The 18,542-nt window shown below is 36.0% G+C and overlaps 1 protein-coding gene across 4 annotated transcripts in view; it reads left to right on the top strand.

Moving 5' to 3' along the window:
• Positions 1–18,542, top strand: part of ADAM23 (ADAM metallopeptidase domain 23) — a gene marked incomplete at its 5' end in the record, with an annotated part of 74,415 nt that overhangs the window by 4,555 nt on the left and 51,318 nt on the right. For all 4 annotated transcript variants that reach the window (XM_084289164.1, XM_084289163.1, XM_084289166.1 and 1 more), the window contains 2 exons: positions 4,445–4,521; positions 16,421–16,484. In XM_084289164.1, the coding sequence (XP_084145290.1) occupies positions 4,445–4,521; positions 16,421–16,484 (141 nt within the window). The remainder of the gene's footprint in view (positions 1–4,444; positions 4,522–16,420; positions 16,485–18,542) is intronic.

Here is an 18,542-nt window from a genome sequence, read left to right as displayed (position 1 = left end):
CATTATAAGAGGGCATATGTGATCTAAACCGTGGGTAGAACCTCTCTCATTCCTTCTTGGTCTTCCAAGATTTTTCCTGCTGTTAACAAGAATGAACATTCAGCATAGTTTTGACTATGTGAAATGGTGTCTCTCCAAGGCAGACAGAGTTCTAGTGTATAAACTCTTTTCTCTTTATGCTCTAAAATATATTTTGGATACTTGGTACTTGAAGACACTAAAATCTATGCACCTCACTTTCCTCATAGTTAAAGTTAGCTGTTTTCTTTGATTTCTTCTGAAGTTATTTTTAGTGTGAAATGCTAAAAATAAAATAAAATAAATGAGCACCTGCTTATAATAATCCGCTAAAGAAGCTTGCGAGAATCCTGAAACTTGCTGAAGAGCTTTGAGTTATCTGCATTCTGCTTCTTTGTCAACTTTTGCAGATGGATGTAGCCTTTTGATAAGCTCTTAATTGAACCAGAGGACTGCTTTCATACGTTTTCATAGTCTGCATATACCAGATTGCTAGGACCTAATGGGAAGACTACATGGGTCATGATTTGTCACAGAATGCCAGGAGCAAACCCTTATGGTGGCCAGCAGAGGGAGAAATCTCACAACATCGGATATGATCTCACAAAAATGGAATTGGTAGAGAAAAACAACTCAGGGCAATCATACCAAATTTTGAGTGGAAAATAGCTTGAATCATACACTTATGAAGGAAAGCTGTATCTGCTGGGCAGCTTCTAACTTCTTGAATTACTGGAAATTGTAAGTTCTCATAATTCATAAGGAAGCAATGTATTTTGTCTTAATAATTCTAAGCTGTTAGTGTAATTTTCAGAAGGAAAGGGTTTTTAAGACCCTAACAACTGAAATAAATGTGTTATAGTAGTTTTGACTGCAAAGACAGGACAGTTATACCTTCCCTCCCCCCCAAGTTCATTTTGTGCTATTTTCCTTGGGGTGAACACTCCACTTGTGGTTCTGTTCAGCTTAGCTGTTCGTCGCTCAAATTACGATGATATTCCTGCCAGGCTTAATTCTATGTTACCTTGTTTTAAAGGTTTTGAAGACTAGTGGGTCTCAGAGCTTCTTATGCAACTTTAGTATGTAGCATGCTCAAATTGAGAGGGAAAGCATTCTTAAGATGAAATGAAAAGAACATAGTAAAAGAGGTGGTATTGAAGAAAAAGCAGGCCTGTTTTGTGAAAGATGAAAGATTATGTGTGGTTAATAACCTCTGAGTGATCATGTGAGGTCTTAATGAAATACAGAGAGAAGTCCTATGCATTAATTTTATTCCCTTTTCCTATCTTAGGATAAGTCTTCACTTTTAATCCTCGTGTAATGAAAACTGATCAAATTAGTGAATGAACTTCATGTAGATTATGTCTATGAGTTTAATAGACTGTTGGAGAGTCCTTGTAGTATTTCAGCTGACATTTGCATTTTTTTTTCTGAATTTTCTATGGTGCGGCTTCCATTTACAGTACTTGCAAATTGATGATTTTGTGTGCTTTGTCTTTTGATACTATATCGAATACGTTTTTATATATTACTAGTGGCAACACTAGTAATCCTAGCATCTGGAACAGTGAAGAACAGTGTTTGTTTTTTTTTTTTAAATTTGGATTTGAGTGCAGGAAGATGTTTAAAGATTCACGCCCTTCCTTAACTTGCTCTGCTATACTTGATTAGTAAGTCTTTGCTGCAGAAAAACTTCATGTAATTTTGCTGCTTTGCAGTTGGAGCAGCCCACAGCTGTCAAAGCAGGAACCTCTGCAGAGGTTTTTATATAATAAACATGTACAAAGGTACTTGGTCTCCTGCATACATAAGTAAAGAATGCTCATGCAGGTGTGCGCAGCTGCGTGTATGGAAGTGGTACAGAAAGGTGATGAGTAGTATCTTTCATATGAGTACACATGGTGTAATATCTAGTCTGTATATTCTTCAAAGTGTATACTAATCTACTTTATATTCTTGTTTGAATTTATGTTTCTGTGTAAGTCAGAAGAAGCCCATATTTCAGATTATACTTTAGTCATTGCATTACAAGGTAGCTGATAAGAGAATATTGTGAAATGATCAGGATGTGTAGCAGAATTCCATGGATAATTTTTTGAAATATTTCTTGCCATCATGATGATACATGGCAATAGTAATAGCTAAAACACCTGGTGACAACTCACTGGTGGCTTTCTGCTAACTTGTTACAGGAAAAAATGTCAGTTTCAGGATGAAACATTTTAGTTTCATTATTTTTATCTGATTTTAGGCTCATGGCTTTCATGGGTGGGTATACATTATTAAACTGGATTAACAAGGTCTCTATTTCACTGCAGCAGTAGAGTATCATGTTCACCTGAATTCAAAACAGTGTTTTTGCTAAACAGCAAGGATTTAAAATCTCGTGTTCTTTTTATAACCAATGGTTTGAGCTGAGTTTGGTGGAGGACGTGCCCTACGGCAGAATAGCAAATTACCGTCAGTTGCTTTTCAGTAATTGCTTATATGTAAGAAACTACATCTATTGTAAGTGACATACAGTAATAGATAGCAAGGGTGTGTTTTTATACAGAAGCAATTGTTTTCAGAAATAACATTATTATTACATCTCATACTACAGGATGATCTTTTTCTGGTATTACTATAAACTGAGAATACAAGTTCCTTTAAGTAACTTTAAATTTTGGAAACATAAAAAAAATATTTGATGGTTTAGAAATGACAAGAAAGGATATTATACACGTGTCACCAAATGGGCTTGATTGGACCAAAAAAAAGCTATAGCAGATCAGACTGGACATCCACCTAGCTGTCCCTAAGAACAATCAGTAGCAGATGCCTAGGCAGGGATGGATGTATGGGTGTAACATTCATGGAGTGCTACTTCCTAGACTGGTCTCCTAGCCTCCAGTTGCTGGGCCAAGGTCTTTTGGGAACCAGAACTCGTTGTTTGGATTTCGTAGCTCTTGATAAGAGTTCCCAATCTTTAGGTTATGTAGTTTCTTTTATGTACATGCAATTTTTGGTATCTGTGATGTCTTGTGCTGAAGTTTAAGGATTTTCATGTTTCAGGAGCTGAAGACATTATTACCAACATGCCATGAGTACTTTTGAAATGTGTTTTATTTTTTTAGGTGATAATGTCAATTCTTGATGCTTCAGCATCCTTAATCAGTGAAGTATGTTGAAACATTGGTTAATCTTTCTGGAAGGAAATATATTCAAGAGTTTCGTTTAGTTACTTGGTTTGTAATTGGCTGTCAGAACAATAGTAGTGACAAAACCAGAAAAGATACTTAGGTAAACAAATTACTTGGTATCTGTTACTTACAGGTAATTATTTAGTCTTGATACTGCTACTGTCCTAAAAAGTGTTTGGGGAAAAAAAATAAAAAAGGTATTTCAAGTCATACTAAGTCTGTTAGGGGAGGTGAAAGAAACGCTGCACCAGGATCAAACTGAAAAGAACAAGAGTATATATTTTTTTCTAAGCTAACTCTGGAAAAGGAATATAGTCACTTTTGATATTATTGTTTTGTTCAACTTCTGTAAGTAGGGTGTTTGGGATCACTGGTAGTATCAGTTCTAAAGCACTTCATAAAGCATGTTAATGATAATCTGACCTCTTCTACCCTGATGAAACACTGTCTTCACAAAAATAAACTCTTGGACTATCTCTTTTTTTTCTTTTTTTTCTGGAAAACAGCTGAACACGTTTTAAATGTCTTTGCTTTCATTTACAACAGTATAGAAAAGAATAAAGTACGTGATTAATATATTTGAGAAAATGAATGTCCTTCAAGTTAACTGCCTATATGAGACTAGCTAACTTTATTTTTATTTTTTTTTTTATGTTGAGCAGCATCAGTCTTCTATATGTTGGCTTGGTTACAATGCCAAATATAAAGCCTTTAATTGTGAAGGGATTACTTTGAAAGAAGTCTTTCATAACATGTAATACAAGCTTTGCTCTGATTTTCTTACTTGCAGCTTTGTATCACAAATGCTTTAATTATTTCAGGCCTTTTAAAGTGAATGAATGCAATAACATAATTAAATGAACAGTGTACTCTGTTACTTATTATTTTGTTACATAGCCATCTGGCTATGGCAAAATACAGACATTTATATGAAGCTACATTTTTGTTTGTTTTTGTGAGGAATGGGTGTGTATACTTGAAAGTACTCTTTTCAGGTACTATTTCAGGTACTTCTCTTTTTTCCTGTACTGTCTAAAAAGGCAAATCCTTTTGAATGTGAATTTGGTGCAAGGGCAAAAGTTTTAGTGATGCAATTCATGAAAATAAGCATTTTTTTCCATAACTTTGCTTTTTGCAGTTGTTTCTTAAAAATACTTGTTGCAGTGATTCTTTTAATAACTTTATATTTTTAATAAAAATATATTTTATATATTTTTAATACTGTTATGTGTTCATGTTTACAGGCTGTACATCTGTCCCAGGCAAGTTTCCAGATTGAGGCCTTTGGCTCCAAATTCATCCTTGACCTCACTTTGAATAAGTAAGTGCACAATTTCAGGTTTCTTTCTTTCCTGTTCTAATTGTCTTCAGCTTATGATACAAGGTCGTAGCACATGAAATTCCAAGATCTATGGAAAATTATGCTGTTGTCTAAGTTTATTAATACAAAATAACAATTAGTGTATTTTAAGCAAGGTAGATGTTACTCTTACTGATATCCGTACTGTACCTTTAAACTTTTATCTCTCAGAAAGAATAAAGGTACCTAAAGATGAAATATATAAAGCAGTGTCTTGGGCTTCAGAAGCCTAAACCTGACAGTGAAAATGCAAAGCATTTGAAACTTATATTTACTCTTACATTTGTAAATGATCTTTATGATTACTAAGTATGTATTAATATATTGTTATAACTATGAATTTAAAATGTATTGCTATAACTATGAATTTAAAATGTATAGTTCAACTATAATTACATTGCCAGCTGTTAAAATTTAATTTCCAGTAATAAAAAAAACACCCCGATGATTAATAATAAAGGACTAGCATTTTCTGTGTATTCTGTCTATGGTATTTTTCTTCATACTTTGAGGCAACAGAAACAATTGCAGAATGATTGACTTTTGCTACCTACTGTTTCTGAACCGGTGTGTAGTAACATCATAAATCACAGTAAAATACAGTGAACATGCTTCATATGTAGTAGAGAAATGATGATAGCTATCAGTAATTTAGTTCCCATATTGTAAATGCAGTAAGCATGGAAATGTTGTAGAAGAGAGATTACCATGAATAATGTTACAGAAAGTGATGCAAGTTGGTCTACATCATTTCTATTTATACCATGGTAAAACATAGTTCAGTATATTGGACAGTGACTGGAGATGTTTGCCATCATTTTTGCTGTTTTACTTGCTTGTCTTCTCAGATTGATTTAGGACAGCAAAGCGTTTACTTGAAAGGGCAAAGACCAGATGTGTGTAGATGTGAGTGACTTATGTACTATTTATAAATCTACTTATAGAGAGATTCTGGTAGAATTAGTGTTTGAAAGGTGTGGATTTTTTGCTTTGTTTTTAATATATATCAATGAACTGTAATGTAAATATTACTTTAGTTGTTCAAGGCATGTAGGAATATTGTAAGTATTTATATGACTGGCTCATCTTTAATGATTTGGAAACCATACTGTTGATGCTATCATCATGAAGTTCCTAATGATGTGGGAATCTTAGTGGTTTGGCTGTACTGAAAGGTACAGCCTAGAGTTTGTTTACTTGTAAGGTAAACACCAATCTCAGATAATTCTCCAGTCTGGAAGATCTGACTTGTAATGCAGATCGTTGTTGGTTTAGTTGTTTGTATTGCCTCTGTTTATATCCCCAGCTGAAGATGGAGAGCTATGTTTCTCTAAAAAATGTAAGAAAGTTTTTGTGCTACTGAAAATTTGCACCCATTAAGTTTACGAATAAAGTAGAAACATAAAATCAGTACTAAATGCCAGACAGATAAAATTATCTATAGTATTGCATAAAAGTCAATTGTATTTTGGGCTGTATAGAAATATGGCCATTAGGTCGAGGGAGATGCATCTCCCCTGCTCTTGTGAGACCCCACTGGAGCACTGTGTTCAGCTCTGAGACCCCCAGCACAAGAAGGGCATGGACAAATTAGAACAAGTCCAGAGGAGGGCCACAAGGATGATCAGAGGGCTGGAGCACCTCCCCATGAAGGCAGGCTGAGGGAGCTGGAGAAGAAAAGGCTACAGGTAGACCTTAAAGCAGCTTTCTAGTACCTAAAGGGGGCCTGCTGGAGAGGAACTCTTTACAAGGACATGTAGCGATAGGACAATGGGTAATAGTTTTAAACTGAAAGAGGGTACATTTAGATTAGATACAAGGAAGAAATTCTTCACTCAAGAGTGTGGCAAGGCACAGGGGTTGCCCAGGAAAGCTGTGGATGTCCCATCCCTGGAGGTGTTCAAGGCCAGGTTGGATGGGGCACTGGGCAGCCTGGTCTAGGGCAAGGTATCCCTGCCCATGGTAGGGCTCAGTGCTGGGGCCGGTCCTCTTTAATATCTTCATTGATGATCTGGACGAGGGCATCGAGTGCACCCTCAGTAAGTTTGCAGATGACACCAAGTTAGGTGCGTGTGTCGATCTGCTTGAGGGTAGGAAAGCTCTGCAGGAGGATCTGGATAGGCTGCACCGATGGGCTGAGGTCAACTGCATGAAGTTCAACAAGGCCAAGTGCCGGGTCCTGCACCTGGGGCGCAATAACCCCAAGCAGAGCTACAGGCTGGGAGAGGAATGGTTGGAGAGCTGCCAGGCAGAGAAGGACCTGGGAGTGATGGTGGATAGTCGGCTGAATATGAGCCAGCAGTGTGCTCAGCTGGCCAAGAAGGCCAACGGCATCCTGGCTTGTATCAGGAACAGTGTGGCCAGCAGGGCTAGGGAGGTGATCGTCCCCCTGTACTCGGCTCTGGTGAGGCCGCACCTCGAGTACTGTGTTCAGTTTTGGGCCCCTCGCTACAAGAAGGACACCGAGGTGCTTGAGCGGGTGCAGAGAAGGGCGACGAAGCTGGTGAGGGGCCTGGAGAACAAGTCCTACGAGGAGCGGCTGAGGGAGCTGGGCTTGTTCAGCCTGGAGAAGAGGAGGCTCAGGGGTGACCTTATCACTCTTTTTAGGTACCTCAAGGGAGGCTGTAGCGAGGTGGGGGTTGGTCTGTTCTCCCACGTGCCTGGTGACAGGACGAGGGGGAATGGGCTTAAGTTGAGCCAGGGGAGTTTTAGGTTAGATGTTAGGAAGAACTTCTTCACTGAAAGGGTTGTTAGACATTGGAACAGGCTGCCCAGGGAAGTGGTGGAGTCACCATCCCTGGAAGTCTTCAAAAGACGTTTAGATGTAGAGCTTAGGGATATGGTTTAGTGGAGGGCTGTTAGCGTTAGGTCAGAGGTTGGACTCGATGATCTTGAGGTCTCTTCCAACCTAGAAATTCTGTGATTCTGTGATTCTGTAGGGGAATGGAATTAGATGATCTGTAAGGTCCCTTCTAACCCAAACTATTCTATGAAAGTATATTTGCAGCTTCTGCTGGCATTGAACTTTTCTGCTGTCTTAAAGGAAAAAGCAACAACAACAAAACAAAACACTTTAAAAGTATGTTCAGTAGTTGAAAAAAGCACACAACATTTTTATCCACAGTACTGTCAATTAGTTTAAACAATGCATTTGTGTAATCAATGTTTCTGGTATATCTGAACAATTTCTCATTTTTTGAGTTAAAAATGTCTGCTTCCTGTTTTTTAGTGATGAGGGCAGTTGGCTATATTGTCTTTGTCACAGAAACACGGGTTTTTGTCTCACGGTCTAGCACAAGCCTCTGAATAATGGAGTCTCCTGCTCTGGGAGCCTTCACCTACAGGGATTCATTCTAACGGCTGTGGCACAAAAAAGAAATGGGAAATTCAGTACCAGAGCTGACAGAAACAGAATGTTAAAAACAAAGACTTCCCACCTTTCCCATTGAAAACTAACTTCCTTCAAGATTTAGGGGTGGGATGGGGGAGTAGGTCATATTTTTCAGCTTTGCTTTCTTTTTTCTGTAGAAGTCCATCTAAATTTCCATTTTTTTTTTTCCTAATGAAGAGATGATATGAAAAAAAAAAAACTGGCATCTTTGGCATGAACTGAAAAAAAACATTTGACTGTAATATGACTTAAATATTTGAGACATTAAAATATGATGATTTGTGTGAGCAGTCATTCCTTATTATGTGAGAAGCAGCATTACAGCCAACATGTTGCAGCCAATATTATCCACCAGTTTTACGCTTGTAAATGGTATGTTGTCTTTTGTATGTATTTCTGAAAGGCTGAATGACATTGGAGAATAGTCACAGAGCAGATAACATTGTTAGCAGAATTTCAAAAAGAAAGCCAGTAACTGCGTTTTTTGTGAATCTATTCTGTTCTTTTTTTTTTTTTTTTTTTTTAAATTGGAAATTCGAAAACTATTCATAACTTTTCCAGAAGGAAACTTCAAATATTTATAACATTTTCTTAAAGGCTTAGGGTGCTAAATGGATCCTATGAGATACATGAGCTGCATAAATTAAATATGATAGTATTACTGTGGCAAGTTTAGCCTGCTTTTAACAAATTTCTGTTACAGATGAGGTGCAAATAAATCAGTGTTAGGATTTTAAAACAAAGTGTGTGTGCTCCTGTGAGTATCTGTGGTCTTGAGTCTGAGCTGCAGGTAGCAGCTTTACTGCCTCATTTCCAACTCCCAGAACAGGAGGCAACCTATTCAGTTACTTGCTTCAGTGGGTATTCCGCATGTAAAAAGTGTTGAAGGCTGACGCTAGAAACTCTCCATGTTTTTCAACACACAATAATGTGAAAAAAAGTTTCTGCTGTCTTTGCAAGAGTTAGAAATGCCTGATAATGTGGAGAAACTTAGTTTTCAATTATTGTATTCAGCTGCAGACTAGAAACATAAATTGTAAGCAGTATTTCTGTTATTCTCTCCTCTTAATATTTTGTTTCTCTAATTTTGTGTATGTTTAGCATGATTCTCTTCAGCTATTCTGTTCCATCCAGTCATTAAGGCTATGATAAAAATGTGTATTTATAATATTATGCATGCATGAGCATTTATATGTTCACTAATGTGCGCAGTCTTGTGTTTTACTTAGTCACTATTCCAGAAGTTCAGTGGGAGGTAGTACCAATCCTGCCACATACCAAGAGGCTGCACTCTTAGCTCAATTTCTCAAATGTTTATCAGCAGTATTTTCAGCTCTTCTTTCATTCCTTCTAGAACTTTCCAGATCAGTCTTTTAAATATTTTCCTTATCTCATTTTTCTTTATCTCATCCCTTTCTCTTTGGCCAATATCTATAAAATGAAAATGTGTGTGTGCATTTGTTTCTGTATGAGTTTTACAGAAAAGGACTTATAACTGCAGCCATATAAATTAATGTTAGAGTGCCTGACTTACAAGCACTCAAGTTTTAGATTTCCCTGGAGTAATTAATGTCCCTGTGCTTGCTGTGCAATGAAAGTCTATCAATAAATTCACAGACAGTATAGCTTGTTTCAACAGAACTATAGGAAACTCAGGATAGGCTCATTTCTGTTAGAAGTTCCACTTTATTTTAAGTGCTCCTGGGAAGTATGTTCATGCATGGAACATAGTGGAAGCTTCTGAGAAGAGATACCTTAAAGAATTTATTTGGTTTAAAGAAACAAAAATCTGAGAGGACATGCATGCTGTTTGTCTTATTAAAATGCAGACATTGGTGTTGTAAATGTTATCCTTCTTGTCTGACATTTTAAGAGTGAAAAGACTTTTTTATGTGTGTTCTTTATTCTGGAATTAATCAAGTGTGGATATCACACCCTTCTAAGCAGGGTATCAAATAGCTGTCAGTTGAGATGTGACCACAGCCATTGGACTGGTGGATTGTTAGGGTCAAGAAGCTCAGGGCATTGGAAGTGTACGTATGAGGAAATAAGACAATGTTACTTAATGTTAAAATTCTACCTGGCAGGAGGAGGATGTTTATTGCCTCTTCCAGTGTAACACCTACAGACATCAAATAAAGCAGGTGCTTTTCACAAAACATAAAATTAAAATATTGTAGACTAACGTGACATATTAAACAGTTTACATGAGTTTTAAAGAATTACAAAGACAGAGAAGACGTCTAGTGAGAGCCATTAAAAACAATTATACTAACTCTGGTTTAGGAAACCCTAGTGTCACAGACACTACATGCTGAGAAAACACACCCCAAAATCGCTACACGTGTGTTTTTGCTGTCAAACAACTTACTGTGCCTTTGCCTATCTTGTTGTGTTTTAGGGGGAAAAAGCTATGTCCTTGTACTCTTTGCTTACTTGTAACCACTGTAGTGTGGCAGTGCTGAAGAATTATCTTTCTAGCCTTGCAAATTTTTCACTGTTTTGTGGGATGGTCCAGACTTGTCAGCTAGCTCTCTATGCTGAAGTAAATTACTGGGATCTCCAATTTTTCTATAATCAGGCTGAAATCTTTGCCTTTGGAGCTAGTGTAAAGCCTGCCTATGCTCTACATCTGGTTTGTCACACTAGCTCCTAAGAGCCTGTACCGCAGGCTCTTACCCGACTTGATCCAAAGACAAAGCTAAAGTTACACAAAGTAGTTCAATATGGGAGCATGGATTAAGGGAACCAAAATAAACTTTTAGTTTGCTGGAGTACTAGAAGGAATCTCTGATTCTGCTGTAGTCATTTATCTAATCTGAAGGCAGTCAAGTCAACCTCTATAAATAAACTTACTTTGCTAGTTTTAGTAGTAGAACTAAAATAAATTTAAAATTCATGCTTGGCATCCAGTTGGATTTTTCCTTTGTAATAAGAGTTGGTTTAAATCGGAGTGTTTTCAGTGGATACAAAGGAATAGAGCATGTAGATCCTTTAGTGAATTCAGTAAGAGGAAAAGAAACCCAAGTTTGTATTGTGTGCAGAAAAAGCTTGTTTTAAATTGAAGGAGGCTTTGACAAATCCAATTACCATTGAATGAGGTCATTCTGGCAAAGATGGCATCCCTCAGCGTTATGTTACAGGATAATAAAATTCATATTGATAATTCAAAATTACCTGATTCCCAGCTGGCTATGGAAGAAAGGGATCAATTAAAATGCAGTATTGAATGAACTTGAACAGTTGTTTAAATAAAATCTTTATTTTGTCAATTGCTCTTCTAGGAAGACTGTCGTAGTGAATTACATTGAAGTATTTTCCGTAACACAGTCCTCATACCTTCTGTAATGTTGTCTAGCATTTCATTTATTCAGATCCTTTCAAGTAGCACTTTTTAAAGTGGTATGATCGTTGGTGCTGTGGTAAAGGGAGATCCTGGTAGAAACTGAGCAAGATACTGGTCTTAATATTCTGAAGAATTCTTCAAGCTCCTACTTTAAAAATGCTTATTGAGGTAGCCATTAAAATACAGCATGCTCCATTCTGAGCTGGAAGGTTTTAGGACAGAAGGTTTCACTAGAAGTTCCTAACTAGAGGATCGTAAATTGTTTTCTGAACTCCTTTGAACAGATTCAGGGTTTCTTTAACTGGGGGAGGCAGATTGATCTAGTAAAATAGTATGTAGCATTTTCTGTACTTTTCTATAAGAGTTCAGAACATGCTGTTTTCCTGTTAGTACGTTCAGGAGATATTTCCCCACTTGAGGACTTAAAAACAAAACAGCAAAACTGAACACCTAAAATATTACCTAGGGAATTTCAGCTTACCATATTTGTCAGTTTTTAATTTTTTATCTGAAAGACAAGCCAAACAAAAACACACACAGAACATAGAGCCAGACTGTGTATGAAGTGATTTTTAAACGTGTGCTATTTACTGTTACAGAATCATTATGATGTTAGTAGTAGAGTGGAGACTTCCTTTCATTCCATAACTGTGAAGAAATTGACCTATATGCCTGAATCATCAGGTGTTACTTCTAATTGTTTTTAAGCAGACATGTTTAGTCTATGGTGTCATATTTTGATTTTTCACCTCCTTCAAGATGATGTAAAAAAAAGTAGTGAATCCTTTTTTGCATTAAAAAAAAAATAATATTTCCAATATAATTATTCCTTGAAGATAGTCCGGTCACAGGAGTTTCAAAGGCAGCAGCCAATGAAGTTTATTGTAAATAGATACTAGGAACTTATGTTAATAATACATTCACATAAGAACAGGTGTTGTGTTTTTTTTCAACAAAGCTTGTAGATATAATTGAAACTGATAACTGAAACAAGGCTGTAGATGGCCAGTTCATTTGATGACAGCATCTTGATGATGTAACCAAATGCTGTAGAAAGCTCCAAGTTTCTTTTCACATATGTACGTGCTACTAACCTGTATCTGTCAAATAAATGGTCAAAAACATTTGATGTGTATTCTGTTACATAGTTCACAAGATGTTTCTAAACTGGATTGCTGAGATACTGCTTCTGAGCTTGAAGCATGTCACAATACTTCAGAAAATCATTGATTGGTAGTAGGTTAGTATAAAGGAAATTTAAGAAGTATGTGAGAATGATAATTCCTCTGTACTCAGATTTTTCCACATGCTGCATACTAGCTGCCTGGAAACTAACATTAGTTATTTGTGTATGAAATTTTTAAAAAGTAACTTTATGGTGTTTACCTAGCCCAGTCATTTATTATTTTTTTCCGCTAGGATAGTTAGATGTCAGCTGAGGTAAGGCATTTCTCACACTGCAGTTGTCCTGCTATTGGCAGCAGCAGCGGTGAAACGTTGTGCCAGGGAAGTGGATATGAGCTCTTCAGCAAGCTTATGCTGCTTTAACAGCTGGCCTGTGTCTTTCAAGAAGGCAACTGCCAGAATAGCATTTCTGTTTGCAGCTTATTTTGCTTATGTCTAAAGCCATCTCTCAGCATGACTCTGGTAGAAGAGGTAGTGATGCAGGACAGCTCAATAAAAACAGTTAATCTAGGGTAAACAAGGAGGGGTGGAGGGAACTCTAGAAAACAACATGGTAGGCACAACTCTTTTTTTTTTTTTTTTAATGAATTCATGAACCATGTCTAATTTTGGATTGTAATGTGATATAAGTGCTTATTACTAAGATGTACTAACATGGTACTAGTCTAAATATGCCTTTGTCTGATGTGATCACAACTTACACAATTATTTTTGTTAATGTTCATGATTTCCAATACTCATAATGTTGAAAAAACAAATTTGCTGTACCAGTTGCATTTCTGCTGAACCAAAATGTAAATGGATCAACTGACAGGTGACAAAACACAGTCCAGTGTGGATGTGAAAGGTGACAAAACACAGTCCAGTGTAGATTAGGCACAATATATATTTTCTAAAATTCAGAGCTGCCTTTCAGAAGCAAATTTAGTTATTCTGTCAGTGATAAAGAAGAAGAATTATTTTGTTATGTGGAGACCTCTACTTTATGCATGAGTTCTGTATCTTATTCCTAGGGCACATGAGCTTTTAAATGATACATTCCAGGCCTTTATTACAGTGTTCTTTTGTGTGTCTGTCTTTCATGTTGGGAAAAATGTTTGAAAGTTATTCTGGATGTTTTTGTTGTTGTTTTTTTTTCCTTCCCTCTTCTCAGAGTATCCCCCCCTTGGCATTTGGGAATTATGTTGTGAGTAGCAGGCCCCAACATTCTTTGGAGGGAATTTGCTCAGCACAGAGAATTTTGTTGATAATACTTTGTATCTAGCAGGTCCACAAGACAGTGGAGTTGTAAAGTCAGTGGTGGCAAAAGTGAAGTGTTTGCTGGAAAAGCCACTGTCTGCTGCATCTTTGCTTTATGCATGTAAGATATAGATAGGAATATTCCACCATAAGCATGTCATGTTGGATACCCTATCGTGTAGAACTCTGTTTGTTTATTACCTTTACAGTTGAAGGTAGTGAGAAGCTGAAGAATGGAGAAGGAAACAATTAAATTACAACAGTAGCCCAACCAAAATCTGGGAAAAGAGTGCTGAAGTCTGGATAGATTCTGCAAAGGGTGGATAAAAGAACTTCTGAGCAGCTCTTACGGTTATGTGAAGTGGGACAAATCAAAGGGATCCTCTAATTAAACCACAGTTAGTTGTGAGTCAGTAGACCCAGTGGGAATTCACTCACTGGAAGTCTTAAAGATGCCAAAAGTACTGGAGAGCACTGAAAGCAGTTCTGAGATCGCTCATGTAAGGTTGCTAGAAGAGGATAAACAATGAGAGGAGAGAGTGTGTGCTTGATTTGGAAACTGGTAGATAGAACTGGATCCTGGCATTGGTTTGAAGAAGCCAAATGGCCTCTGTGGATTCAGGCAGAAGTGACTGTAAAAATCTGAGTCTAAGTAAGCAAAGTGCTAGTAATCTTAAGGTTTGTAACTGGCCTTCTCAAGCAGTACTAGCTTATCAAAGTTTAAGAAATTAGCTTTAAGACTTCAACTTCCAGCTGAGGAAAGCTTATGTATAGCTATGTGAATGCGACTTAAAAGAATAGCAGATTTATTCTTGTGTGTCTGTTCAACCTCACCTCATGAGGTTAACCTCATCTGCTGTATTAGATTGCAGTGGGCTGTGATGAGACTGAGCAAAGCACAACAATTAAAAACACAGAACAACTGAGGTTGGAGTGGGGATGTCCAATCCAGCTGAATCCAGTTGATCAAGGCTGTTTCTAGTTGAGTATAGTACTAGGGTTTAAACATCCTCATAATATATATATATATATATATATATATATATATATATATATAAAATTTACGTCTTGTCAGAATTTTCCATTTTCCTACCTGCGTCAGTTACTTCCAGCGTTGTCCAAATTACCCTGTTAAGTAGTTGAGGAAAGCAGTCCTTATATTTGTTAAATAATCATGAAAAAGACAAAGAAGAAAAGGATATTATCAACACTCTTCGGTTTTAATGCTTTGTATATGTAATACTTTTTAGAAGCTTCAAACCTTGCCACATTAAATGTCGTGAATGTTTGTATTGAGGTTATGGACTTGCACTATTTATAAAGTGTTTTCATTTTCTCACAGAAAATGTATAGCTTACCATGATGTATATAGAGAAAGTAAGAAATGATTTTATGCAGCTAAAGTTATTTTTATATCAGCACTTTAAACGTATATCTGTTAAATACTGATATCAAAGTGAAGGTTAAGACAAATGATGAGACTTCAGTTATTATTCATAGCTATTGCTGTTGGAGTTGCAGGCACGGAGTGCCCATACTGTGGTCTCTCAGTGCCATCAAAAAGGGCTTTTAAGAGAACCACTGGTAACTGACCTCTGCAGGAGCTTTTCTGATAAGTATAATGCCTGATAAATGCAGCACGAAGAAACGATTTTATGAGACAGTAGTCCCTGAGTTACTGTCTTATCAGGACTGCTAATAGCCTAATCTCAGTTTGAGATACCTATTATTATAAGTTGTTGTTAGTCATGAATTCCCATTAGAACTATTTCGTCAGACCAGGCTTCCATAATGATGATATTTTTTATTCATAGCAGCAATATTTTTCATATCTGTGTCACTAGCAGACCCTTTCATGATTTTTTTTTTAATTTGTAAGTGTACAGGCTCTGCTCTTAGAGGCCTGAAAAGTGCTGGGAAACCTGGACCACATTAAGTAGCATATTTATCTTCCATATAAGATGATGCCACAGTTAACATGTTTAATTGTTTTGCTGTCCTGAGGCTACTGTATTGCAATCCTGATTTTAACTGGGTGAGAGGTGAATGGGACATTGAAATGATTTATGGATTTTCACAGGTTAGATAATCTTACTTCCAAAAAATAAAAACAAAAAATTGTAAGTTATTTACAGTGTATCGATTTTTTTTTTTTTTTTTTTTTTTTTTTTTAAGAAAAAGTAAAACGAAGAAAGGGGGTAGTACATGTTTTTGTTATTTATTTATTTTTTTTTAAGTTTTTGCAGATGTGCAAATGAGGTCTTCAGGACAACCACATATTTATCTGTCCACTCTTGCATATATTGTATGTGATTTTTAGGTCAAATATAAAATGTTTTTGAAAACAATAATGAACTAAGCGCATGTTTTGTCAGTAATAATTACTGGCAGCAAGAAAAGTTCTAAAGTCATTGGATTCATTTTTTTTTAAATACATATTTTAAATGCTGATAAGATTATTCTAAATCTAAAATAGGATTGGATTGCAGAATGAAATTCCTCCTTCTGAAACAAACTCTGACTCCCAGTGCGTAATCAGACTCTTTGCTGGACACAAGCTGCTTGAGTTTTATTTTTTAAACTAATTTACAAGGAAAGAAAAAATAGTTTGAAGATTTTAACTAAAACATCTACATAACAGTATAGACTATTCGGATTTTTCTCATCTTGCTATTTTCTTTTTTTTTTTTTTTTGACAGTGATTTGTTATCTTCCAATTATGTGGAGATTCACTATGAAGATGGAAAACCAAAGTTTTCTAAGGTATTGTGCTCTTAAAATGTGTCAGAATGGTCTTTCTGAGGGAATTATGACAATTAAAAAAGAAAGGGAAAAAAAAAAAAAAGAAAAAAAGGAGAAAAAAAAAGATTTGCAAGACTTCTTAAAACACCAGAAGCCTTTTTACAGACACATGAGGAAACTCATCTGATCCTGTAAAGATATCTCAGTAACACAAGAATTGTACAACGAAGGAGACCTGTGTGGTGGGGGTGGGAAGTGGGCAGTGATAGGTGGCAGTAATTTAGATGATCCAGGTAGTTCCGGAACAGTTATGCCTTGTAAAATGTAGGGTAGTCTTCATGAATTATTTATGTATCCTTAGTAGAAATTGAAAGGGAAAGAGATAATGGAAATCTAAGACTTACAAACAAACAACTTGCAGTGACTTTTCTTTGCAAGAATTATACAGCTGGGAAACAAAAAAGGAAAACAAACTGAAACCTTAACCTCTGGAGTTACTACAAAAACAGCATATTACTTGACTTCCAATTAATTTAATTTGTCAAACTGTCTCCTACATTGAATTCAATGCCAATAAACTATTGATCCAAAGACAAAAAGATAAAGTTATGTAAGATAGTTTAGCATTAGTGAAATCAGAATAATTTTTTTGTTATATTAACAAAATGAAGACTTGTAGGTTCATAGGAAGATTATAAAATGCATTTTCAAGGAATGACTTATTTCATAGCTAATCTAAATGCTGCATTATTTGTTGTGAGTTTATTATATATGAAATACATCTCAATTTAGAGTGAAACTTGAATAGTTGCATTTATGCCTTCAGCAGAGTGGGACTTGTTTGTTCAAATACTAGATGTCTCATTGATTATTTTGTCCTTGCTTTAGAGAATCCCAAAACTACGTCATAGATAAGGTCAAAATAAAACAAGGACATTGCAATGTAATTATTGTCACATACTTTTTGGTATTCTACTGAAATGAAGAAATTGTTTCATGTAACATACTAAGAAAGTGGTTTCATTTCATTGAGACTCAGTACTCTGCAGAATGGGCAAAAAAAAGCTAAGTGATGCAAAAAAACAGTTCCCTCTGGAATTTGGGCAAGCTCATGCAATTGTTAGCTGCAGCACTAGCATTGAGCACTGCGGTTGCTGAATCATGAATCTGACTAGAAAATTATACTGGAACTTTAAACTGAGCAAAAGTACTGCCTTTGTGTGCTGCAGTAACTTGATTCAAACTTCCCAGGGGATCTTCTCTGAATTGATTTATTTAGAAACAACAGTATTGCTCCTGAGGTCACATTAATGTCATAAAGGCTTATTTATAACCTCAGAAACTATACATGCAGTTAGTTTAGGAGGTCAAATAAGGACTGCATCCTAAGCTGCTGCAGTATCTTGTAATCCTTTTTAGACTTGAATAAATAAAGGATTGTTTCCTGATATGGATGCAAAGAAGTGAGATCTCAGCGAAAAATAATGTGTTTTCTAGAAGGGGTTGATTTGTTTATAAGAGTGAAAACAACAGAGAACAAACAGTAATTTCCTCAATTGCACAGCAAACTTAAAAAGTTTGAAAAGCTGCTTGTGCAAGAAAGATGATCACAATTTAGTTGTTAAAAAGCATGTTATATGTATTCTTTCACTGATGGAAAAGTAAATACATAGTGATTGCTTTTTGTGTAATACTTTGATTAAATTGTGCACAATAGAGTCTATTAGGGAATTTCATTCAGTATCTGAATAACTCATTAAACAAGATGCAAAGTCGAAATAATGCTTTGCATAGTTAAAGAGTATTTACATGTTTTACTAATTCCTCAAGTTATAGTAATTGCAGAAGCAATGGATTCAATATGCTTGTTGGAATTCGGATGACATGATATCAGAATTAATATTTTGATTATGAATGCTACATTTTCAAACAGTGTGGGAGCAAGACAACTGTACTGAAAGGTTTTTAATAAAACTTTTTAAGAATGTTTTTTATCTTTAGTTTAGCTAGTGTTATCATTGATAGACATTAAAGACCAGCTATTAAAATGAAGTAAATCAGTGTCATTCAGTTTTCTTT

The sequence above is a fragment of the Netta rufina genome (assembly GCF_964035555.1).
Source record: "Netta rufina genome assembly, chromosome: 6".
Classification (NCBI taxonomy): Eukaryota; Metazoa; Chordata; class Aves; order Anseriformes; family Anatidae; genus Netta; species Netta rufina.
Note: the sequence above shows the minus strand (reverse complement) of the source record. Positions and strands in the feature narration are given on the sequence as shown.